Source organism: Macrotis lagotis, chromosome 3 (assembly GCF_037893015.1).
Source record: "Macrotis lagotis isolate mMagLag1 chromosome 3, bilby.v1.9.chrom.fasta, whole genome shotgun sequence".
Lineage (NCBI taxonomy): Eukaryota > Metazoa > Chordata > Mammalia > Peramelemorphia > Peramelidae > Macrotis > Macrotis lagotis.
Window position 1 is genome coordinate 25,509,150 of NC_133660.1, and position 27,268 is coordinate 25,536,417.

The window sequence follows — 27,268 nt, forward strand, 5'->3', positions numbered from 1 at the left end:
AGGTGCCCAGCCCAGGGAGGGCAGCAGGTTTCTGGAGCCTTCACCATAGAAGAGGCTCAGGAGACAACTGGTATGGGAAATCTAATGAAAAAGAGCAGAGGCTCACAGCTTATCCTGGGTGTTGTATTATTGAGGCCCCAGAAGAAAATGGCATGTACATGGCCTTCTTCTAATCTTACTTGTTACTTTAAATATTATTCCTATTAAGTGATCCATGGGAATTGGAGAAATTAGGAATGGCTTGTTATGAAATCAGACACTTTTAATAAAAAAAAAATGTTTCCAGTGTACTTTCTAGGTCCAGAATCATGTGAACTGCTCTAGAGCATCAGAAGCACATTTGAGTGTATTTGAGGTGACATGGATGATGAGGATAGTCCAGTCTGGGTGGGAATCCTGTCTCAGTTATAATGTGACCCATGGGCAAGGCATGGAAGCCCTTTGAGATCCAGTTTCCCCTTTGAGATCCAGCTTCTTCTGCCCAGCGAAAATCCAGTGTCTGCCTCCTGGCCCCACTGGGTTAGTGGAGGTCTTTGGCCAACAGCTGTTGTGACAGCTGGGGGGGTGGGGTGGATTTTCTGGATGTGAGCCCTGAGGTGGATGGGAAGAAGAATTCATGCATTGCATGGGAGGGTGATGGAGCACAGGGAAACTCAAATGACAGTTCTGAACCAGTTTTCAATTTTACTTGCCCTTTTTTACATTTTTTTCTTCGTAATCATAGTGAGAAACAATACTTTGTTTTTACTTTTCACCCCGCCCCGCCCAACAGGATAGTGTGGTTTGGTCAAGACCATGACTAAGCCTTTAGCATGATGGTTTTCAATATTGGTGTTAATGGAACTTCACTCTTCAGAGCACTCCTTGGGTTCTGGAAGGTGCTGAGAACTCTGTCCAGGCCTTTGTGTTTTTCTAGTTCCCGCTGTCCCTCCTCCCATCTCAGTTTGAATGCTAATAATAGGTGATAGGAAGGATATTTCACTAGATCTTCACCCAGCCCTGTAAAAGGTTGGTATTTGATGAGAGTGAGGCTCAGAGACAGGACCTCCAGTGATGGAGGCAGGTTTCAGACCCAGGCCATTTCACACATGCTGTTCTCGCCCCCCCTCCCCCACTATTTGAACTTGTGTGAGGAGAGCCTCCCTCCTCACCTTGAGCCTCCCTCAGGATGAGCCCTCTTTGGGTCCCTTTCCTCTACCTCCCACCCCTCTCAGTCCCTCTACCCCTCTGGTCCCCATGGGGTGGTTTTATAAATCTTGAGGCTGTAGGTCATGGTTAAGACATGAAGGGAAGTATAGCTTTGTCTTCAAGAGGGAGGGGAGGCCCTTTCCCAGAAGATTCAACTCTGAATTCTGGCCATTTTATTGTTCTCTTCTCATAAAAAGGTTAAACATGGATCTCTGGCTTTGGGCCATGTGCTTTAAAAGTAACTCCCTTGCTGTTGTTCTCTTTGTAGGCGTCTCAATCCTCGTTCTTTGTCTGCGTTTGAAGCTAACGAGGAACTGAGTCTCCATGTGGCAGTGGAAGGCAAGATTTACCTGACAGTGTATTGTCCTGCAGAGGTGGTCAACCGAGTCAGCAGCATGTCCTCCAGCGATAAGCTGACCAGATGGGAGGTTCTCGGGGTGCAGGGAGCCCTACTCAGCCACTTCATCCAGCCCATTTACATTAGCAGTATACTTGTGGGTAAGCCTTCCAACCTGTGCAGCAAGCCTCCATTGGGGAATAATGAATTTAGTGGTGTCATTTGTAGGTATTTGCAACCCAGAAGAAATTTTAATAGACAATTTATAGTAGCTGTTCACATAGATTCTATTTTGAGTCTGCTTTTGTTTTAAACTCTTGTTTGGCATTTTTCTTCCTTCCTTTAAAAGGAATTTTGAAGTTGCCTTTATAGCACAATCATTTCTGGATATTCTTCCATTCTATTTTTGTAACTAAAAACGACAGTTAAGCCCAGACAGGTGATCTGGGGACTGACTCTGGCAGTGGAGGTGGCATTCTGTCTCCACCCTGCCAAGAGAAAGGGGAGAGCTCATCTTTTGGAAGAGAGAAGTAGATTAGAGTTGAAGCACTCTGGAAATCGAGATGGAGGTTAGCCAGCCTATTCCCCGGCTTAGTGAGGAGAGGACAAGAGGAAAGGGCTTGATGCATAGACTGCATCCTTGGAAGGACTTGGGGTGTGTCCTGGCAGGTTACTAAAGAAATGAATTTCTTGAGGAATATTTTGAACAAGTCACCCTTCCTTTCTTGGATCACTTGAGGTCTACTCTTTGGATTCTTCTCAATTTAGTTTCGTGACTGAATTTCTAGAAAACACTTGGAATATAAAAACAGGTGTGCAGTAGCAGAATCATGGCTTTATTTCTTATTCTTTGAATCCTGGAGGATATTAGAGTCAATGTGTTTTCTCCCAGTAGATGCCATCATTCCTCCTTAGAAAAGATCCAGCATAGACTGGCTTCCTGGGAATGTGAGAGTGACATTCTCTGTCTCTGTCTCTCTCCCTTTTTCTCTCCTTCTGAAGCCACAGCCATTCTGTTGTAGGGTTTTGTCTTGATGGAGAGTTTTTCAAAAGTGTGTTCTTGTGGCCGGCTATTTGATCTCCCTTAAATTTTGTTTATTAAAATTCTTACTATTTCTCCTTGGTTTCTAATATATTTGGAGGTAATTGCTTTGTCAAACTTTTTTTGTTGTTTGAACCATGACATGGGGTGACCGCACCATTAAGGTAGTTTAGATATTGATTAGTCCAGCTGACATTGTAAGGAGCATGCTCCCATCTTGGTCAAAGGTCCTGATTTCTTTGTGTGAATCATGTGACATGTCAGACCTGGGGCTAGGGACGCAAACACAAACACAGACCGCGTTGACATGCCATCCCATTCCTCAGACCGAGCAGAGATTTACTCCTGGTAACTCTAGGCCTTTGGGACAATCACAAAGAACAAATCTCTTCCATATAACTGTTTTTCAATTCCCAAATTCTGTTTGTCCACTTGCCTCTTCCTGGCCACACAGCTATGACTTCTCTCATTTCTTGGGCTTTTCCTCATGACCACGGGGTCATTTGTGAGGAGCCTCCATAGAATAAGTCACTCCAAACTGAGCATGATGCTCCCAGTGTTAGGGCTCACCAGAGAGGAGCATGATGGCATTGTCTCCTCTTTTCCCTAGTCTCACTTTTAGTCTGAAACATGAGTTAATGCAGTACCCACTTTGTACATGTGGGGGCTCCTGTTCTATACCTCTGGGGGGGGAATCCCTTTTTTTTGCCTTGACTTGTTTCTTGACCTGATTTGGGGTAGGAAGGTGTGTGTTAGATGTGGACTCCAGATAAAGGATTGTAGAACATCAAGGTTTCTGATGGATTTGTCCCTAGACATTTGGAAATTGTTGTGTTTGTAATAACTACAGACTTCTCTGTCTCTGGGGCCTGTTTGTTAATGGAGGTTGCAGAAGACTCCTGGGTGTTTCTGGACTTATTGGACTGAATCCATGACTGAGAAGCCAGAGGGAGGACAGGCTTGGCTCTGTCATTGAAGGGCATGCCCCTCAAAGTACTTGTGATCTTGGCTTCATGGAACAGTGACAGGAGCTAAAGCAAATGGGGTTCTGTGCCTTGCCTTCTGCTAGCTCTTTTCTCAAATTCTCCTCCTTTTTCATCATAGCCCCAAGTTCCAGATGTAGGAGCTCTCTGGCTTGAGTCAGGCAGAATCCATCCCCAAAGTGGTCTTTGATGGGCCCTGGGACAGTGGTCACGACGGGGTCTCCTGTGGCGGGATCTCCCAGAATTGGCCTTTATCCACCAGAGCTCATATGTGGTTCTTTGCCGGGTCATGGAATTATTTGATGATCTGATGGAGTCCACAGAACCCTTTTCAGGGCAGTGGAGCAAAACACACAGGGTCACTAATGAAGAGAGATAGTCAAACAGAACAACCCCACTGACACAGATCAGAAGAATTCCTGCCCCTGACTGCATTGGTCTGTCTACCAACTGAGACCTTGGGGCTTGGAGAGGCCTCAGGGCCCCAGGCAGGACTTCATGTGCTGGTTCACAGGAGGGGCTTGCTCAGTGCGTCCTGACTGACCGCTGACAGCTACTCCAGCCTCCATTGGCTACTAGCTCACTTTACCGGTCTTCACTTGGATCTCCTCCATCATTGTACATTGGGCTTCACCACAGTCTTGGCTCAGGATGTCATTCCCTCTTCTTAGACAGTTGCCATGGTCTCTTCATGGGGCATCTTACTGCGATTCCTCTTTTGCATTCCAGACTGTCCTCCACCAGCTTCCCAGGCTATCCTCAGCCCATTTGGCCACATCAGGCCCCTACCCAGGAAACCTCAGGGGGTCTCTTGAGCCTTTACAAGAAGACACAGACTTCTCTGTTGGCCCCAGCCTGCCTTGTTATAAACAAATTGGCCAGCTCCCTGATCTCTTTTCCCAGCCTCAGGGGCCCACCCTGTGTCTGCAGTGTTAAATTCCCCTCCCCTGCCTCTCCTTCAGTTCAAGTGGGCACCTCCTCCACAAGCCAGCCCCCTTACTCCTCAACCACCTTTATTGTGTGTATAACTTTTTATTTTAGGATTTTTTTTTTTTTGCAAGGCAGTGGGGTTAAGTGGCTTGCCCAAGGCCACAGGGTTAGGTAATTATTAAGTGTCTGAGGTCGGATTTGAACTCAGGTACTCCTGACTCCAGGGCCAGTACTCTATTCACTGCGCCACCTAGCCGCCCCATGTATAACTTTTTAGTTCCCTTGATTGTGTGGGTTCTCCCTTTCATCTCCCTAAGAGAACAAATGTGTCCTGGAGGTAAGGCCCAGCACATCACAGGTATGTGAGGACTGTTTCCTCAATGGCTGACCCCTCAACTGTCTGGGCATCTCCTTCTACCATATATACCCGTCCAAGCCATCCTCCTTGTCGGAAGTGAACTTCTGGTCTGTACTGTTCTGAACCTGTTTGTTCCTTTTGAGATGCTGCTGCTGGCACACTCATAGGTACAGACACACACACACACACACACACACACACACACACACACACACACACAGTGTACGCATGCACTCACCCAGACATGCATGCACTCAGATACACATGCATACATGTACATGCAGACATACATGTACTTAGACACACACAGTGTACACACGTTACTGTTCCTCCCTTCTAGTGTGAGTGGTTTCTTTTGTTTCCATCCCTGCGGCATACCCCTCTCCAGAGAATGAAGGTGGTCGTTGCTTCCTTTCTGTCTCTGCTCCCTAGGACAGGCCTGTCACTCAGGAAGGGTTGAAGTGATGGCTGAACTGAATTGAATCTATGATTTCAGTGGAAGAGGCTGTTAGTGATTGCAGTGGATTCATTAACAGTGGGCAAAAGATGGGAAATTATTTTCTTTTTTTCCTTTTTTAATATTGCTTTCAGTGCTCCAGAGAGTAACCTAAGCTGTTTATTTTTATCTTGTGGAATGTCTAAGGTGGGGATGGGGAGCTTCCAACCTGAGACCCTATAAAGCCTGTGAAACTAATTGGTCTGATGCTATCACAGCAACCACAAGGGGGACTCAAAGTTCATCAGTTTTTTAGAGGTGACTTAATATAGCAGGCTAATTTTTAAGTTGATAATTTTGTGTGATATAAAATAAATATCCAAATGGCCCTTGGCAGAACAAAGGTTCTTCAGTCCTGATTTAAGGCATCTTTCCTACCCTACTACTAGATTCTTTCTGACTTATGACTAGGAAATTTGTCTGCTTCTCTTCCACTCCTGGCCGGGAAGATGGAGGTGGCTATTAGAAAGTCGAGGAGTAGAGGAGACAACTGATAAATGAGCCATCCATCCTATTTTTGACCACCTCCCCCAGCAATCATTCAATTTGGAGATTTCCTTGGAGTCTCTGGCCTTCCCCCACCCCCTGACCTTTACAGCCTTGTTCCCCCCCCCCCCCCCCCCACCAACCTGGCTTGCTCACAGGGCTTCCTTTCCTACTCTTAGAATGCTCTTTCCCTCTTCATTCCCACTGTTTTCCATTTTCTCATTCCCATTTCCCATTCCCATCTCTGAATTATTGTAGGCAGTCCTTGGGGCCTGGAGCCTCCCCTCCAAGATGCCTATTGGAATGAAAGCTCCTGGAGGGCAGGGTCCAGCCTAGAGTAGTGCTTAAAGGTAAGGTATGTTGCTTGTTTGATGCCTGCCCCATTCATGTTTGTACATTTTTTTTCCTTTTTTAGGGGATGGAAGCTGCAGTGATACTAGAGGATTAGAAATAGCCATAAAGCAACGCGTCGATGATGCTCTGACTTCTAAGCTCCCTATGTTTTATTTGGTCAATAGACCTAACATTAGCTTGATACCATCTGTATATCCACTTCTGACAGACTTGGAATATAAATCCCTGAGCCTGAATTGGGCACAAGGGGATATTTCTTTGGAAATTGTAGATGGAATAAATGGAAAAATCACTGAAAGGTGAGAAGCTTCAGTTTCTTCCAAAAATTATATATTAAATGAAGAAATTAGATTTTTGAATACTTTTATCAAGTTGTATGTGTTCACTATCATAAAATATAAAGTATGAAACAAAAATTATGAAACAACCTGCATGCTTTTTCTTAGAAATCTCCTTATCTCTCATAAATCTCCAAAATTCTAAAGTTGTATTTTATTTCTGAAGTATGGCTATTCTGTATCATTAACACTGGATGGATAGCATCACCTTATATAAATTTCTTCTGAGTTCCTATCTACATTATCAGAAAGTGGTGCATAAAGTTAAAAAAAGGTACTATTTTTCTCCTCCAAAACATCAACCAATAATTTTAAGAGAGTGTTGAAGTGAAAATGTCCTACAGCGTGTTCTAAGTATAGTGGTGAGCTTTATTTCCTAGTAGGCGATGTTTTGTTCTCTGGAAAACAGTCATTGTGCCCTCTGCCTGGGAGATTTCTCCTTGTATGAAGTATTCCATGCAGGTTCCCGCATGTAAGACCACTCAGGAGGCCAGAGAACTCGCAGGTGTTTCTAAAGCTAGACTATGAGCTTCTTGAAGGCAGGGATTGCTTTTTCTACCCAGCACTTAGCCCAGTCCCTGGCCCACTACTGTGGATGCTTGAATAAGGACTCAGGCGAAAACTCAGTGGAAACTGGTTCTGAATGAGTATCAGGGAGAGTCTTGGATAGAAATGCAGAGGTTTTTGCAAAAAGACCCTGAAGTGAAATCAGTATTTTTCAAGAGATTGAGTACAAACCCTTGGCTCTGGACAGGTTGTGTGGCACCAAGCCTCTGTTGGGTGTTGTGCTATCAGATGAGATAAGACAACATACAATGGTAGAGAAATGCCACCATGAGGATTCACCCAGCTTTTCTTTTCATTGATCAGACTTGCCATTGTAGAAAGAAGTGAGTTCACAGCTTCTGGGGGAATGGATTAAAAGTCTGATGAACTTTCCCCAGTCTTTTTACTCTGTTCTTCATCTACCCTTTTCCTCCCCTACTTAAATCACCCAAAGGAAACTTCAGATTTTCCAGTCCTGGACTCTGTCTGATCAATGATGAAAAGAGGAATTGGATTAATAATCATAACTGGAATTTCTCTGCTATTGTGCAGTTTGCAGAGATCAGTGCCCATCTTATCTCATCTGATTGCACAGTACCCAACAGAGGTTTGGTGCCATAGAACCCTGTCCAGGGGCCAGGGTTTGAGGCAGTGTTTGAACTTGAGCTCTTCAGCTTCTTCCTCATCTACTTCTGGATTAGATTTTAAAGTCTTTCAGCTCTAAATCTTGGAACTCATAAACCTGTTATCCCATTGAAATTGTACCTGTCATTTGAGGGAAGGTGGTGTGAGGAGTCCGTAAGACCTAGGTCTGTGGCCCTGCCCAGTGACCCTGGCTAAGTGGTTTAGGTTCCTTAGAGAGTGGCTTCTGGGGGCTTCCTTTCCAAGGAATCCACAGTGGAGACCCTTTCTTCAGCCTTCCTCCCCCCCACCCCCATTACCTTATGAGACCATCCTGATAGGTCCTAACCATCTAGGTAGTACCCCACTCAGGTGCCTTTTCCCTTTGATTCCATGCTTGGATGTTAGAAGGAGCCCTCCACCTTGCTGGAACCCTTTCCTTTTCCCCTGGCTGCCAGGTGAAGAGGGCAGTGATGGAGGAATGCTGCTACCCTCCTTCCCTCAGGTTGACTCCTTGGGATGCTGGTGGATACACTGGGAGTGTGCAGGAGCCTGATTCTAGAACCTGGGTTGTTTTGTCCCGGAACCTTCTTCCTTTCTCACAGGGTGAATCCTTGGGCCTCCAGAAAGGGCCTCTTCGTGACTCAGTCACCTTCCATTCTGGGAATAGAGGAAACCGATTATCAAGGGCAGTCTGTTTTACTTACATGATTGATAGGACTCAGAATACTGGGATGAATTTTCCTGGCCTCAGCAATGCTTGGGGCAGCCATGACATGTTTTCAAATGTCTTAGAGGTATTTTTATCGCCTTGAGAAGAGGGGGTGTCCAGCCTCAAACGGTTATGAAATGGGTGTTGAAATATGTCAATAAATGTTAGCAGAGAATTTAATCTAGTGATCAGTCATGAGGTACATGTTTTTCTCCTCCACTTTAGTTCACCTTTCAAAAGTGGCATCTCCATGGCGAGTCGTCTGTGTAAGGCAGCCATGTTAAGTCGCTTTAATCTGCTGGCCAAGGAAGCGAAAAGAGAAGACTTGCTTGAAGCTAGTACTTACCATGCAGCCAAGGTGAGAATGGCAAAAAAGGAGCAGCCCTTGGACTATTCTGGACTGTCTCCCTCTCTCCCACCTCACACAAGAAAGGGCCTCTATTAGACACAGCTATGTCTACCTACCTAGAGAGATGGATGGGGGATGGTGTGTGTGGGTGTGTATAGATAGGCATATACACACATTCACATATGTGTAAAACTATATGCATATAGAGGCAAATTGCACCTTCATAGGTCCTTTGTAGTTAACTTGAATATTTTTTAATACTCACAATAGCTTAATTTTGCTGTTAGTCTGTACAATGTTCTATTGGTTCTGATTATCTCAGCTCTTTACATTTAATGTCAGTCTTTTTCCTTGTTTTCCTGAGTCACCATCCCTGCTCACCTAACAGTTCAGTGGTGTTCCATCACAGTCATGCACCACAACTTGTTCAACCATTTCCTAATTCATAGACATCCCCTTGATTTCCAGTTTTTTTGCCACCATAAAGCAAACAGCTATATTTTAGAACATAGAGGTTTTGATCACCTTGGGAATTGTTGAGTCAAAGGAGTATACATCTGGGCATTATTCCAGGTTGCTCTCCAGAGTGATTTGATTAGTTTAACTGTTCCATCAATACCTCCAACATTTGCCATTTTAACCAGTCTGATAGGTGTGAAATGAAATATCAAGGTTGTTTTGTATTTCTGTATTCAATAATGATGTAGAACATTTTATAGGACTATATGTAGCTTTTGTTTCTTTATCCAAAAACTGCCTGTTCATGTCCTTTGATCATTTATCAATTGGGGAATGACTCATAACATTTGAGATATAAGACCTTTATCTAAGAAACTTAGTATGAAATTTTCTTCCCAGTTTTCTGCTCTCCTAATCTTGGCTACATTGGTTTATTTGTACAACCCCTTTTTAATTTAATGTAGTCCATTTCATTTTTTTTGTAGGTTTTTTCCTTTATGCAAGGCAATCGGGTTTAAGTGGCTTGCCCAAGGCCACACAGCTAGGTAATAAGTGCCTGAGGCTGAATTTGAACTCAGGTACTCCTGACTCCAGGACCAGTGCTCTATCCACTGGTACCACCTAACTGCTCTGCAGGCCATTTAATTTTTAAAGCTCTTTACAGAAATAATAATTCAATTTAGTAGAGTATTCACTATGATTATTAGCAAATAGCTTCTGAATGACATCCATTGAGGTGTGACTAGATACAGTTCAGTAAACTCAGGAGTCTACGTGACTGTAAACACAGTGTTGGGCATTGAGGTAAACACCAAGTCTAGCTAAGGCTGTCCTTGCCCTGTGAGTCTGGTGTCTTTGAGTCATCAGAGCTGTAAAGGATTCTAGAGATCACTGAGACCAAGCCTTTTATTTCACATATGAGGAAACTGAAACTATAAGGTTTGTGACCTCCCAAGTCACATATACAGTACGGCAAGTCAGGCTTTGACCTGAAACTCCTGGATCCAAAACCAGACTTCATTCTACTATATTAGTGTCTTGGGATGGTGAAAGATCAGCAAGGATGGGGGTAAGGGCATACCTATATTGTCTCATTTGATCCTTTTTAAAAGTTCTCTGAGGAAATTATTACAAGTTCTCTTCTCATTTTAAAGATGAGGAAACTAGTTGAATTGAGTGCTGATGTAAAATGCTTGTGGTCACCCAACTAGTAAATGTTGGAAGTAAAATCCAAAAACCAGGTCTCTTCCAACTTAAAAAGTCTATCTCCTTTTTTTCTCCATCAGAGATTTCAAACTCATAGCTTCCTAGTCCTCAGGGGACTGTGATACTCAAATGCAACCTAAACCAGATTAAAATGTATTTGGGAAATGTTTAACAAAATAAATTATTATTAAAATTCAACCCAGATAATGTTAATTTGTGGTTTTCTATACCGTATGTGGCCTTCTGGTATCCGTTTCTGTTTGAGTTTGACACTTCTGTTCTATGTAATACACATGATTATATTTTTTCATGATGACTACTTCAAAATTTTTCATGGAAGTCCTCCTCTGATGTCTCCATGTGAGAATGAAGGTGTCATTGGGTTTTAAAAGTTTATGCCAGTTGAGTTTAAACTCTGGCAGCTTCTACAGAGTCGGAAAAACTTCCAGTCTGGTTCTGGTGACAAAATTGAGTCTGCTGTTTGAAGCCAATGTGGCTAGGTTTGGAGGAACTTCTTGTCAGTAGTGGCACTTTTGAGTGTTGGTGCATTTTTCTACTATGATTATGGAAAAATGGCGAAAAAGAATAGAGGGAGTCAATCATAGCTCTTAGAATAATGTAAGGAAACACTCATTTGGTATATTGTTCACTCTGGGGATTGCCCAGTGACTAACAAGTCAGTATATTGGAAAATTGAATTACATCAATTGTTAAGACAAGGAAGTTGCAGCTAATAGAAGGATGGTTTTTCCTTGGAGAGAGTCAATTAGAGGAATTGGTTTGATCACATGCCCCAAGATAGCAAGAACATTTGGGATTATTTGTCATCCCACCTTAAGTCTTCATGTTGTGCATAAACGAATTAAAAAAAAAAGCTGTGAACATGATTATGCCTGTGTACAAAGAATGAAGGTAGATGGAGAAATCAAATGAAGAACTTAATAGGATATAAACCAAGTCAGTATAGATTTAGGTACTCCTTAGGTAGACTGAAAGGAGAAGAAGAAAAAGCATAGTGGTATCTATGGTTTGTTTTAACAAATGAAACAGATTATTCAGAAGCCATGCCCTGAAGTATCACCATGCTAGACATAGTGAACAAGGAGCAGCATCACCTGCTAGTATTTTTATTTGTATTTTAACAGACAAAGAACTAGTAGGTTTTTGATGTACTAGGTGTTGTGATTAAATGATGTAATTAGATGGAAATTTAAATTCAGTAATAATAGCTAGCATTTGAATAATGTTTTAAGGCTTGCGAATCCAAATATTATCTGGTTTTATATCTTCACACACTTCTGGGAATTAGGTGCTTTTATAGTTATCCCTATTTTACAGATGAGGAAACTGACAAGAGTTCAGCATCTTGCCCAAAGTGTTTCAGCTAATAAGAGCCTGAGGTCATATTTGAACTTGGGTCTTTCTGACTCCAGGTCCAGCTGTTCCACTCTGCCATTGAGCTGCCCCATATCTGTCAGAGTGGGATTAGAAGAAGAGATGAAGATAAAAAAGACATCATGCACATTTACAGAATTTATAGAACTACAGAGTAGAAAATATCTACTCAATGTTGTTGATATTTTTTAAAAATGTAAAAATGTTTGATCCCGGTTAAGACCACTTTCTACAGAAGCTTATTAACTCTTGCTATAAAGTAATCACAATAATGAAGCCCAAAACCAGAAGAATCCTCGACCAGCTGCTTAGAATGGCAACTCTGGCTTAGAATGCAAAATCACTGAAAAATTATGGAGAACAGTGAAAGAATATAAGCAGCAAAAAAAAAATTTCTTCAATTAAGACATATTTTTCCAAGAGCATTCACATTTGGAACTGGAAGGAGGGCAGCTAATAGTTAAAAAAAATCTTTAGTAAGAGTGGAACCCTGGATTCATAATGCTTTAGTTAAGCCAAATACCATGAAAAGCAAGTAGAAAGGTAAAGTCGGAAAGGACAACTCCAACAAACCAGGTGAACCTAGGCTTTCTATTCAAGATTGTTTTAAAAGATCTGGTTCTCAGAGGCCAAAAGAATGGAAGAAACCACAGATCTGTTGCTATCAAAAGGCAGGTTCATTCTAGTCTTTGAGAACAATCTACACTTATAATGAGGCCATCTGAATATGAGAAGGAATAGGAATCTATTGATCTGGTGATCAACGTTTATTAAAAACTGCTAAGGATGGGATAAACTCATATTCTTATGAAGAGACAGCATCTAAATCCACTACATACACAGAACTGAGAAAGGCCTTCTGTAGAAAGTTTGAGCTTTCAGAGTCCTGGAGGTAGAGATGAGGAGGGAGAGCATCCCAGGGATAGGGGAGAGCTAGTGAAAAGCCCCAATTGGGTCTCCCCACTCCAATCTGCCTATTATAACCTTGCATGAGATGCTGGGGCATGATGATGTGAGTGGAAACAAAGGCTAGGGATGTGCACAAATGCCAGGACTTGACAACTGATTACAGATATGGGGGGAGTGCAAGTAGGAGTTGTGGACACTGCTTGTGAGACTTGTTTTGGACTTTCAGGTGTCTATAGACAGGTGTGGCCATTGTAGAAGACCAGTTGCCATTTGGTGACATGTACCCAGAGATCGGAAAAGAGTCACTTCATTGTGGCCATTGAATTCTGTGGAAACGAATTCACCACAGGAGCTAGTATCATAGAGACAGAGAATTGAGGACCTAGCACATAGTTGGAGATAGTCATTGAGGAGGAATGGTTGTTTAGATAGGAGAAAAACCAGAAAAGAGAAAGGTCATGAAAACCTAGAAAGATCCATCAAAAGATATCAGAAGTTGCATGAATGTCTCGAAGGTTCAAGATTGAGAATTATTTGCTTTGATATTTTTTTTAGGTTTTTGCAAGGCAAATGGGGTTAAATGGCTTGCCCAAGGCCACACAGCTAGGTAATTATTAAGTGTCTGAGACCAGATTTGAACCCAGGTACTCCTGACTCCAAGGCCGGTGCTTTATCCACTATGCCACCTAGCCACCCCATGCTTTGACTCTTTTAAAAAAAACTTTAAAAATCTTTATTAGCTTTTGACTCTTAAGAGATTAGATAAATTAGATAAATTTAGAGAATCATTTCAGTTGAATGATTGATGCCAGAAGCTAGATTACAGAGAGTTTAGAACTGAGTAAGAAGAAGATAGGAGGAGGCAGTGGACTGGACATAGGTGATTTTTTCTTTTTTTCTTTTTTTTTTAAAGATATTATTTGAGTTTTGAGTTTTACAATTTTCCCCCTAATCTTACTTCCCTCCCCCCACCCCCCACAGAAGGCATTCTGTTAGTCTATGGTATATATTGATCCAAACTGAATGTGATGAGAGAGAAATAACATTCTTAAGGAAGAAACAGAGTATAAGAGATAGCACTATCAGACAATAGGATATCAGGTTTTTTCCCCTAAATTAAATGTAATAGTCCTTGGTCTTTGTTCAAACTCCACAGTTGTTTCTCTGGCTACAGATGGTATTCTCCATTGCAGATAGCCCAAAATTGTTTCCGATTGTTGCACTGGTGGAATGAGCAAGTCCATCAAGGTTGATAATTGCCCCCATGTTGCTGTTAGGGTACACATTGTTCTTCTGGTTCTGCTCATCTCACTCGGCATCAGTTCATGCAAATCCTTCCAGGCTTCCCTGAATTCCCATCCCTCTTGGTTTCCAATAGAACAATAGTGTTCCATGACATACATATACCACAGTTGGCTAAGCCATTCCACAATTGAAGGACATTTATGTGATTTCCAATTCTTTACCACCACAAACAGGGCTGCTATGAATCTTATTGTACAAGTGATATTTTACCCTTTATCATCATCTCTTCAGGGTATAGACCCAGTAGTGGTATTGCTGGATCAAAGGGTATGCACATTTTTGTTGCCCTTTGGGTGTAGTTCCAGACTGCTCTCCAGAAAGGTTGGATGAGTTCATAGCTCTATCAACAATGTATTAGTGTCCCAGATTTCCCATAACCCTTCCAGCAGGGATCATTATCCATTCTGGTCATATTGGCCAATCTGAGAGGTATGAGGTGGTACCTCAGAGAAGCTCTAATTTGCATTTCTCTAATAAGTAATGATTTAGAGCAATTTTACATATGACTGGATTGCTTTGATTTCCTCATTTGTAAATTGCTTTTGCATATCCTTTGACCATTTTTCAATTGGGGAATGGCTTTTTTTTTTAAATTTGGCTCAGTTCTCTGTATATTTTAGAAATGAGTACTTTGTCAGAAATATTAGTTGTAAAGATTGTTTCCTGGTTTACTACATTTTTTTGATCTTGGTTACAGTGGTTTTGTCTGTGCAAAAGCTTTTTAATTTAATGTAATCAAAATCATCTTTATAGTGATGTTCTCCATCTGTTCTTTAGTCATAAACTGCTTCCCTTTCCATAGATCTGACAGGTAAACTACTCCTTGATCTCCTAGTTTGCTTATAGTATTGGTTTTTTTTTTATGTCTAAATCCTGTATCCATTTTGATCTTACCTTGATAATAGGGTGTGAGGTGTTGGTCTAATCTAAGTTTCTTCCGATGCTAACTTCCAATTTTTCCAGAAGTTTTTATCAGAGAAAGAATTTTTATCCCCATAGCTGGACTCCTTGGGTTTATCAAACAGCAGATTACTATAATCATTTCCTACTATTGCACCTAGTCTATTCCACTGATCCGCCATTCTATTTCTTAACCAATACCAGGCAGTTTTGATGACTGATGCTTTATAATATAATTTTAGACAGATGATTTTTTTCAAGGAGTAAGTGGAAGAAAGCTATAGCACAGCAATGGAGGTGGTTGGATCAGTTCAAAATTTTTTAAGAATGAAGGAGGCACGGACATATTTGTGGACAGAAAAGCATGGAATAGCTTGAGATTGAAAACTTGTGAGAGCAGATAATAAAAGGGGGAAGAAGATAGGATGGGATGGGATTAAGGGTGTGCCACTTCTCCTTATGAGACAGGGATAAAGAAAAAGGAGGAAGATGCCCAGAGCCATGAGAGAGGAGGAATGTTTTTGATATCATATGGTTTGTTTGAAACACATCACTCGTTTTGGGTATGGAGTGAAACCTTTCCCTTCTCCTTCCTTATTTAATCCTGTCTTGAAGTACAGTGTAGCAAAAACATCTGAAAAAGTAGTAATTATATTTGACAAGATTTAAAACACCCTGTCTGTCCTTGGAGTCTTCCAGCTCTTGAACTTGAGGATAGAGCTATGTTCTCTTGCTGTTTCTCTCCGTTACTCAATTTGGTTTTCCTTAATAGTTTTTCCCCTACTACATGGTTATCTTAGGTTGGGTATGTGCTTCCAAAGGACCAAAATAACTTTACTATGTTGGGGTGAAGGTGTGGTATATCTGACTGACTGATCAGACCAATACAAGCTTGGAAGGCTCTACCACAGCTCAGACACAAACAGTCCATGTGGACCTTTGCAGGGGAGATGTCTCTGAGTTTGATCCCTCATGTTTCTTTTGAGCCACTAATTCTGCTTCACTTATAGAGCATGGCACTTTCTTTGATTCCAGTATGCTATTCTCGGTGCTCCTCAGCCAGTGTTTTCCTTGTCTCATAATTGATTCCAAAGTTCCTCAGAGAGACCTGGAGAGTGGCCTTGTTTCACTTTTAAGCTCCATGTGATCCTTGCCTTGTGTGACTTCTCTTTAAAGTAGCCATTTGAACAACGTGGCCAGCCCAAAGAAGTTTGAATGAGTTTGAGCGCTTGACAGTTAACTCGAAAAAGGGCCTCAGTATCTGGTGCCTTCTTCTGTTAGGGAGCGATTCCATTTCCTGACATGGTGTTGGTAGACTCTCCATGGGTTACAGGCATATAGCAGTGAGGTCAGCACAATGGCTCTGTAGACTTGCAGTCTGGTGGTCACTCTAGTAGCCTCTTCTCTCCCACACTCTCCTTCAGAGCCTCACGAATGCTGAGCTAGCTCTGCCAATTCGGGAGTCAACCTGAAAAGCTCACTGTAAAGGGTAAGTGACCTCATCCACAGCTTCCAGCATGTCTCCATTTGCTGTGTGGCTGGTGTAGTGTTTGCTGGTGGAGAACCTCTGTTTTCTTGGTGTTAGTGGTTGGGCCAAGATTAGCACAAGAGGGGACTGTGTTGAGTGCACAATCAAGTGAACCAAAAGTTGCCCACCAATTCTCCCTCCACTTCAGGCTTGGTTTATAGACTTTTCAAGTGGGGTAGTTAACCTCCAGGCTGTTTCCATCCTTGTTGAAACCGTCTGACATTTTCCCTGAAAACATCATGCTGAAACCATTATTTAACAAATGTATTCAAGTATATTTACACATACATATATATAAATATATTTACACATGCATATACATACATACATAGATATAAAAATATACCATACTATTGTATTGTTCTTTTGATTTTATGCATTTCCCTCTGCATCTGTTTTATGTCCCCATATTTCTTTGAATAGAGACATGTATTTTCTAGAGTCATGTGATTGCCTCCTTCCAAAAGCATTTGGCTCATTAAAGTACAATGTGGCTTTGCAGTCACAAGCATCTCACCTGCATGTATTTAGATGAGATAAATTCATTTCCCTTTAACGTGGCTTATTTCCTTTCCTTAGTGCATGTCTGGATCCTATCAAGAAGCTAAAACCTTGTTGAAGTCGTACTTGCAGCAGCATGGTTATGGCTCCTGGATCGTGAAGTCTTCCTGCATCGAACAGTTCAGCATGTGACCATCTGTGTCTTGTACAAACATTTGTAGTTTTTGGTCTGTTTTGACAAGTAAAAAATGTTTAAAAAAAAAAAGAAAAAAGAAAAGATATCAGTAGTGTTCAGCTTTCAAATCAGTGTCTTACAACAGCAATATCCAGCAAATGCTGAAAATTTGTAAAAATTCATGTCAATTTACATTGAACCATTAGTTTTTTTTTAGTAAAGCAATTACTTTGCTTAATATGTAGACTTTCTGCGTTTATTTTTTGCAATCATTTTAAAATCATCACCCTCTTTCAGCCCAAAAGAATTCTTATTCTTGGCAACTTTTTACTTCTAACCATTTACATTTTCTTCTGATGACCATAGCTATGCTTTATTGTATTATGCTGGTTTTTTTTCCAATAAACTTTTATTTTAAGAAAAAAACAATAGGGATTGAAAAATCAGTCAATTTGTGGCATGTGCTACCCCTAAGGATATAGTAGCAAAAATCCATATAAAATAAAAGGAGACTTTGGAAGTAGTGGAGGCAATCTGAAAAGGGCCCACAATTGAAAATGCTTCATGACTGGAGTTTTGAGGAGGGGGCGAGAAAGGGATTCCAGGGACCACCTAGAGGGAGGGAGTGAGCTACAGAAAGAAATAGGAAGGGTTACACCTTAAATAGGTCACACTCTTATAGGAGGACAAAACACCAAAGGAAGGGAGGAGAGTCAGAGTGGTGACAGCTAGCCTGGAAACCCTCCTTAAGTGGAGGCTTTCCGAGGAGTTCTGTTCTCTTGTGCCCATCTACAACACACGCGTTCCCATACTGTCTGCAGGTCCCTGACAAAAATAAGGAAATTCATCAGAGAATTGGATTTAAGTTCTGTTTCAGACAAGTTGTTGGAGATGCCTGTAGGAAATTGCATTAGAAACTCCCAGAAAGTAGCCTTGGGGATAGATAGATCTGGCTGTCTTTGGCTGTCTATACAGCTATGTGATAGATACAGTGGATGGAGCACTGGCCTTGGAGTTTGAAGGACTGGAATCTGGCCTTCTATGTGATCCTGGGCAATTCACTTAACCCCGACTGCCCCACGTCCAGGGCTATCTTCAGTCCTGATTTCACATCTGGCCATTGGACCTAGATGGCTCTGGAGGAGAAAATGAGGCTGATAACTTAGCATAGTCTCCCCTCACTCAAATCCAATTCATGTTCTTGTCATGGTGTCACCTCCCTGATGTTTATGGTCTTCAAGAACAAAGGAGAAGCATACATAAATCTATACACATCTAGGAATTGTGTACCTCAAGATTATTGAACCCATGTATGGTAATATACAGATTTTTTTCCTTTTTTGTCTGAACTTGTAATTTCATTTAGTATAGAGAGCTTCAGAAGGTTGATGTGAATGGGAGATCTTTGCTGAAACTTCTAGTCTGGGAGGTTCCTGGGGCAGCTAGAGGTTAAGGGGTTTGCCCTGGGTTCGCCACTTAGTGTATGATGGAAGCCAACCTTGAAGCCAGGCCTTCCTACTTCCAGGGCAATCTAAGGTGCACCTTCCCCTGGCCCAAAAATTTCCCTGCCCACTGCACACGAGTTACAGATTCCGACTTCAAAATAGGCTCATCTACTGTAGGTGTATTTCCCCATGTTAGATAAGTCTATTTTGGAAGTTTCCCTCCCCTGAAGTCAGGGCCTGAAATGTTCCCTACTTCACTTATCAACCTGCTCTTTAGCTCCACAACAATCATCCCCGGTCTGTTTCTTTTCTTACAAGCTTGCTTTACTGGGGTTCTGCTTCACCATTCCCCCTCACACCTCACACATATGCTTTGGTAAAAATGTATATAGTAAAAGGTTTTTCAGGTTGAAATTTAGGTAAATGTACAGTAGACAAAAAGATTTTTTTAAAATCATCTTCCAAAGCCCTGATCTCTTTCCAGTGGATGATAATGTTCTGGGATTATTAGAGTTTTCTGATGCTCACCATGTTTCTTTAAGTCAAATGATCCTCTGACCAGATGTTTTCTTCCTTCCTGGGACAAAATCCTTAACTGCTAATATCTCTCTCCTCTTTAGCTCCCAAGTTGCTGATAGGGTACATTTTCCTTACATTGGAGAAATTCTTGTCCTCTCCATTCACTAAGTTTATCCTTTGAAAAGCCAAATGAGAGCATTGCTCTTGGATTATAACTCCTTTCCTACTTGGATTACAACTCCTTTCTTACATAGACATCATGTTCTATTTGACATCGTGTCTCCCTGGTCCCCTGAAACAAGATATGAGAATTAGAACAATGGTCAGGCAAAGCAGATTCAGCTGGGGAGTTGCAAATGTATGGCCTAGATGTGAATTTACCGAAATGGAACTCAGGGTTTTTGTAATAAGTGATAAATACACTAAGAAATAATGGTATTTTCTTTTAGAAAAGGTCAATTTTTAAATAGAGTTGTAGAAATCAGACATTTTTTTCCATGTCACTAATGTAGCATGTGTGCATATGTATTTGCTTTTCTATGCCTCTTAAGTGTAGAATCCAAAAATGTTCATAGATTCTGAAAATACATACATTAGTCAGCTTCAATTTTCACTGTATAGGAAGGGAAAATATTGCTAGGCTTTCAATAACAAGTTTGATTCTTTGAGAACGAACTGAAATAGATGAATCTAGATAAAAGTAATTATGGTTTGATTTAAGATATGACAGCCTATTGTTGGGTAAACAGGAAATATGTGAATTTCCTCTTTAGACCTTTTGATCCAAATGGCATCCTGTGAAGTATCATCTTTAATCTTAACCCTGTTCTACTTAATAGTTATAGCAGACACAACAGTGGTAGAATGATCACTTACATACTTTCTTGTCTGAAAAAAGTGTATTTTCATTAATTGTGCTGTAACGAGCTCGCTCATCTTTTAAGATTGTCCTAACTTGTTTTTCAAACCTGGATTTTTCTTTCCATGGACAGAGACTATAAAAAGACAGAAAATGTTTCCTGTTCTTAAGGTTGGTGTCATCATTTAAAACTTACATATTTTAATGAATACTCTGCCCCAAAGTAATACTTTTAGTTAAATGTAAAGAGAATTCTAATTTGATTCTATTACTCTCATTTGCTAGTGTTTTTCCTGGTCTTAAATTTTGGCTGAAAAACAGTGAAATTGCTCTATTGTAAAGGTAAAAATGTGTGGATGAATTTGCCATTTCTTAATGTTTGTAACTCTGAACTAAGATTTGACTTTAAAGAGGGTGCATGATACTACACACAAGGTCGTTTAACCTTTGGGATTTCAGTTGCATCATTGTTGCATAATCAGTATAATCGACCTCACCACTCTCAGAAGCATCAACAAAACAATTTACTTGAATTTTAAGAATGAATTTTTTTAGTTTAATCTAAAAATATAAAATTTCAACTTTATTTAAAAAAGGCTGTAGATAAGCTTATATCAGCTGCAACAGAAGCAGGAATTGAAGGGAAATGCCATGGTTTATGCCTGTTGTATCAAATCACAACCCTAGCCACAGTAATTTAACATTGTTGAGGGTATCAGCATTCATACTTTTAAAATGAATCTAACAATAATCTATGGAATTTTCATATTAGGGACACTATAAATTTTAACAGAATTAAGATGTTATTTCATATTGCCCTCCCATTACCTACGGTCTCCATGACCTGGTTTTGAATGCTGCTCTGCAGCTTAGTAGATAGTCATTTAGCTTCTTTTTGCCTCACTTTCCTTATCCATAACTTGAAGTGTTTGAACTTGATGGCCTTTACAGGGGCTCTTCAGTTTTAAATTTGTATTATCTATAAATTAAATTTGAAGATTGCTTTAAGGGGAAATTTGTTATGCTTTGGGTAATGACTTATAATGGCACTATTGTCAGATTCACCTTATTTGTGTCCTAAATCCCATCCATATGAAGCCCTAATATATACCTCATCCTGAAATTTAGGTTTTGAATTTTATTAGTTCAGTACTTGTCAGGCTATTTAATTGATTTTATGTACTTACATGAAGACATCCCCTTGTTAGATTTGAATTGTCTTTTCAAGTGAAGATGCTCTTTTCTTTGGTATTGGATTTGAAATGAATGCCTTCTTTTTCCTTCCATACCCCTCTACCCATCCATGCACAAATATATCCATAAATGAATGTCCTTGATTTTTATGTCATTTCTGTTTTTACATTACCACCAGCCTTTCCTTGTAATGAAGAAGCCCCAAACTAACACCATGACCAGAGATAAGCGCTATATCTCGCATCCTTGGTCCCAAAATCTCTCCTATGAATGGAGGGAGGTTCATTTCCTTAAATCTTATTTGGGGCCAAAACCAATCATAATAAGTGTAAGACTTTATTTTAGTGTTCTCATTTCCTTATCTCCATTGTATGTTTTACTCTCTTCTACTTCTACTTTCTTCTCTAAAGAAGACCAGGGGACTGGAGACCCTCTTATCTACAGCCTTCCTTTGGACTTCCTTCTCTGATCTCTGAACTTCTGAACTTTGGTTTCACCAAATTCAAACTTCTCCTTATGATGTCCCTATCACAAAGCCCAGGGGATGGAATAAAAAGATATATTTATTGTAGATAACATGTACTGACAGTCTGAAAAACTGGACAACAAAAAAGAACAGCAATAAGTTGCTGAAAAATTAAATCCAAAACCTCAGCAGAAGTTAAAGCTGCTTGTGGGACTGCTGAGTGAACATTTTACATATCCCCTCATCCCTTATGTTTTATGCCCTTCATTCTAGATGTCTTCTGGTCATTTTTTCAAAGATGCTGAAATAATTGCTAAAGATGCTTCCCTTTGTGATCATTTAGTCTGACCAAAGAGTTCTGGGACTGTCAAACCTTGTGAACACCCAAGGTGGCTTCAAAGCTTGGACATGCCCACTCAAGGAAGGAAGAACAGAAGAGGCAGCCCCCCACCAGAATCCTAACCTAGGCAGGACTTAGACTTACTTAGTGGCTTGCCATTTTTTTTCTGGGGTGGGGGGGGGAGTGGTCCTTACCCTCAATTTTCATTGGAGAGCCTCTTGTCATGCCTCTTGTCATTCCAAAGATTATGGTGAGTTGGGAACTGATGTCACAACTCCTTTTAAAGGTTCACTGAGTTAGCATCTCTGCTCAGGAGCTACTAAGGGAAGCCCTTGTTACGTCAAAGATGGAGCACATTCATGCTCAGCCTGATGTGATCAGAAGCAGCAGTCTTTATCACACCCAAAGTATCTGAATTCCAAGTTCTCCTAAAAGTTTAGCCAGCCTTAGGGATTTTACCTTGTATTTCCCACCCCAGAGATTCATTCCATATAACAAATAGTATTTTTCAAAAGAAAAAAAATCACAACTGAATACATTGAAAAAGTCCAACAGCATGTACAACGCACAAAACCTGTGAACCTACCAACTTTATGAAAGGGCGATGGGCAGTGTCATCTCATATCTCTCCATTTGAGTCATGCTTGAGCTTTATAATTTTTGTTATGTTCACTTTTGATTTTATTGTATATGCTTGATCCATTTACATTGTTGTCATTGTTTATTGAATATTGTTTTCTTGGTTCTGCTTATTTCACACTACATTGGTTCATGTAGATCTTTCTTTGCTTCTCTGTATTCATCACATAACATTACAAAGATTTCTTATAGCACAGTAATATTCCATTACATTCATATGTCACAATTGGTTGAGCCATCCCCCAAACAATAAGCATATATTTTGTTGACAATTCTTTGCTATGATAAAAAGTGATACCATAAATAATTTGGCATACATGTGAATTTTCGTTTTATCTATGGCTTAAATAAAAGCAAAAGACCTTTAATGGAGTTTCTAGCTCAAAAGGTACAGCCATTTTAGGCATTTTAATTATGGAATTCCATATTGCTTTCCAAAAGGATTGTACCACTGCATAGCTTCATCAGCAATGCTAGTTTATCCTTTTAACATTGAATGTTGTCATAATTTGTCATTTTTTTCTGATTTGTAGGATGTGAGGTGAAATCTCATTATTTTGGTTTGCATTTCTCTTACTAGGGATTTGCAGCATTCTTTCTTGTGATCGTGGATATTTTGCAATAATTTTGAGAACTGTTCTCATCCTTTGATCACTTAACTATTAAGGAATACCTATTAGTCATATCTGTGCATATATATATCTTGCATACATAGGCATGTATGCACATATGGACAGATACATATATTTCAGTGTTTATTTCTTAGGTCCCAAATACAGAATAATGTAATATAAAGATGTTTTTCCAATTTGACTACTTCCTTATCATTAATGTTGTCCATGCAGTTCTTTATTTCATCTAATTAAAGTTATGTTTTATCTTTTGCAATTGCCTCTATTGCTTGACTGATTCAGAATATATAACTTCTGTGAAAGTTATATAATCTTCTAATTTTTAAAAATAATCTGATCATGTATCTATTGAAATATATATTATAGAATATGGTGTATGGTATTGGTCTTAATTTAATTTTTGTCAGACTGCTTTTCAGTTTTCTCAGCCGTTTGCATCAAATAGATAGTTTTTTTCCTCCTAAGCAATTTGTACTTTGCACTTTATCAAACATAGGGCTATTGAATTCATTATTTCTGGTTCTTCCTGGTCTCTTTCAATGAATTGTCTCTTTTTTTAACTCAAACCAGATGGTTTCAATAAATAGTGCTTTATGATATAGTTTAATGTCTGGAAGTACTATTTCCCCCTCCATTATAATTTTTTACCATCATTTCCTTGTGATTCTAGGTTTTTTGTTTTTCCAAATGAATTTTATAATTACATTATTATTATTATTATTATTATTATTATGAAGTTCTATAAAGTATCCCCTTGCTAATTTGATTGGTATTGCATCAAAAGTGTAAATTAATTTTGGCAGTCATTTTTATTATATTGACACATCCTAGTCATGAGCACACCATATTCTTCGAGCATGTGAAATTAAATCTGTGTAAGTCTTTTGTGTTATTTGATGATCAGTCTACATTGATTTTATGCATTTTGTCATTATTTGGAATTGGAGTTCCCTTTCTTTTATGTTTTGTGTTATTATTAAATAGAAATGCTATTGATTATTGTTTAGGGTTTATTAATAGTAGCTTACAACTTTTGCTGATGCAATTTTCTCAATTAGTATCTTTTCTGTTTTCCTAGGATTTTCCAGGTATACCATCATATTATCAATAAAAATGGAAGATTTTATTTCTTTTATACCTATCTTTATGCTTTTAATTTCTTTCTCTTCTCTTAAGGTTGTTGCTAGCATTTCCAGAACTATACTTAAAAACAAGATGGGAAGAGTGGGAATTCTTGCTTTACTCCTATATTTATTGGAAAAGGTTCTATTGTATCCCCATGAGATCTTTGCTTTTGGTCCTACCTAGGTGTTTTTCATGATATTTAAAAAGTCCCTTATATGCTTATTCTTTGTAGAGAGTTTATTTCATTCTTTTTAAGCATAAATGAGTATTACAATTTGTCAAAGGATTTTCCACATCTGTTGAAATAATCACATGGTTTAGTTGTTCTAGATTTTAATGTGATTATTTTCCTGGTGTTGAACTATCCTTCCAACCCTGGTAAAAAATACCACTTGATAATAATGAATAATTTCTTAGATAAATCACTGTATTCTGTTTGACAGAATTTTGTTTAAAAATTTTAAATAATTAAGGATATTGCTTTATGATTTTCCTTCTATATTTTCTCTTTACCTGAATTAGGTATTATGACTATATTTGTCTGATAAAAGGGTTCTAGTAAGGTTCTTTCTTTCTCAATTATGAGAATAATTTGTGAAGTGTGGATAGTACTTGTTCTCTAAAAGTCTGATAAACGTCACCTGTGAATCCATTAGGACAGGTTTGCTTTTGCTTTGTCAGATAGCATAATTATTTTTTTGTTAATGTTTTTTATGTTTATTGTAAACAAGAGATTGAGAGGTTTAGTTTTCTTATACAGTCTAACTTTCATTTTCTTGGATTGTTTAGCCCATTTTATGAGAATTAGATTTATAATTTTCTCCATCTATCTTTAGTATTGGAATTTTTGGTTTTGGAATTGGTTTTTCTGCCTCTTCTGCTATAAACAGAACATTTCCTCACTTAATCTTTTACTGTGGCTCTATCCCCACTGCGTCTCCCAGACCGCCCTCAAATTTGTTTTTCCCTTTGGGGTTTTACTTTAGTTCCTTTTTTTTTTTAGTTTTTTTTTTAGTAGTTCCTTTTTCTTTCCTACTTTTATCTGATTATTTAATTTGCAACCCTAACACCCCTTTATTCCTCTCAGTCAAGTATTATTCCCCTTTACTCTTCTTCAACTATTCCTGTTAAATAGTTTTTAAATTTTCACTTGTTATACCCCTTTACAGAGAAATTTTCTCTCACTCCATTATCCGTCTTTTTCTGTTATCTCCAGATGCTTATTCTCTGGTTCATGTTCCCTATAAACATCTAGCCTCTCTCTATTATATCTATTTTTCATGGAATCAGAACTTCAAGGTTGGCCATTCTGGGCTCTCCTCTCTAGGGAGTTTCTACTCCTGCCTTGTAGAACTTGCCCCATGAATTTCTTTTTTCTTTGTGCCTCCCAGAATGATGCTAATTCCTCACTGATGACAGAACACTGCTTTTGGTAGGATCCCCCTCTGCCCAAATCCCTTCCCAATCTCTGCTTATACAGTACACCACTGATGGTGCTTACCTTCTTTCCCCATTTTCTTCTAAATCTCCTTAGCCCATGTCCTCCCACTCTTCCAGGTGCTAATTGCCGCCACTTTCTGAACTAGGAAGAGAGGTCTTCTCAAACACCAAATTTCCCAGGTCAAACTCAGTACTAGGACTACATCTCCCTTCACAGACCATCGCTCTTCACCCAAAGGAGCATTCATATTGGAACCTCCTCCCTCCACCAAACAAAACCTCCCTCTTGTCCCCTTCCCCTTTTCCATCCTCTACCCCCTCATCTTCACCCATTCTCTTGCAGCTTCTTTTCTTCTTGAGACCAGGTATTAGTACTTGGTTGGCACTTCAGTACTAATGCTTGATTTGACATGCTCCCTTTATCTCCTCTATACACCCTACCTCCTTCTTGTACTGTCTTATTTTGTAGTCCCACAAAAAAGTCCCACATTTTGTCATGTAGTCCCACAAAAAAAAAAAAAGCATTGGTTCACCTGTAGACACCTACTTGTTGGTAGGTTTGTCTATAATGTCCAGATCTTCCTCTTCACTGTTACCTGCCCCACCCATCATCCCTGCCTCTCTGTGTATATTTAGAAGAATAACTTTGGTTTTCCTAGTCTCTCCGCTCTTGTTGTTGTTGTTGTCCTTGGCTTTTGCATTTGTTCTCTCCCCCCACCCCATTTCTGTTGTCTAGGGTAATGAAGAAGCAAGTAATCTCTCCAGGATGGTTTTCTTTTCAAAAATGTTTCAACTGCCTCTTTATTATTGAACATCCATCTTTTTTTCATTTATAGTAAAGCTCAAATTTATAGTGTAGGTCATCCTGGGCTGCATCCTGAGCTCAGTTACTCTTTAAAACATATTAATTCATTTTATTCTGAATTTTCTGGTGAGTCTAGAATAGTTTTATGTCATCTGCAAATGTGATAAGCCATCTTTGCCTTCATTCAAGACCATGGATAAAACTACTTAGCAAAATATATTTTGCTTCGAATATGGGACCAGAAGTGAGAAATGAGATAATAAAGATGAGGATGCTTTAGAGATGTGGATGTGCTTTGTCAAATTCATCTGTCATTTCTGGGGGGCACCATATCAAAGGTTGGCACATGATTCTGAACCCAGTCAAACAGCAGATGGGACTTTTTGATTACCGGTTCCTCTAAAGACAAATCAAACAATCTAATTGTTGCCTTTTGTCTTTGTGGAAGAGACATATCTTATAAATATCCTCTCTTTTTTAGGTTTTTGCGAGGCAAATGGGGTTAAGTGGCTTGCCCAAGGCCACACAGCTAGGTAATTATTAAGTATCTAAGTCCGGATTTGAACCCAAGTATTCCTGACTCCAGGGCCGGTGCTTAAATATCCTCTCTTTACCCCCCTCCCTGACTTCTTTCTTGCATGAAAAACTCTTAAGGAAAGCTAAACACACACAGTGGGTCCGAGTGT

The 27,268-nt window shown here is 39.7% G+C and overlaps 1 protein-coding gene across 2 annotated transcripts in view; it reads left to right on the forward strand.

The window, feature by feature from the left end:
* ADAD1 (adenosine deaminase domain containing 1) overlaps positions 1-17,496 on the forward strand; it is a 50,570-nt gene extending 33,074 nt beyond the window's left edge. Inside the window, exons 9-12 of one of the 2 annotated variants that reach the window (XM_074227368.1) lie at positions 1,457-1,686; positions 6,236-6,473; positions 8,617-8,749; positions 17,022-17,495. In XM_074227368.1, the coding sequence (XP_074083469.1) occupies positions 1,457-1,686; positions 6,236-6,473; positions 8,617-8,749; positions 17,022-17,135 (715 nt within the window). In that variant the 3' untranslated portion in view covers positions 17,136-17,495. Of the gene's footprint in view, positions 1-1,456; positions 1,687-6,235; positions 6,474-8,616; positions 8,750-17,021 lie in introns of both variants that reach the window. The other variant, XM_074227369.1, reaches the window with a different exon arrangement.
* Positions 17,497-27,268: the final 9,772 nt, after the last annotated feature.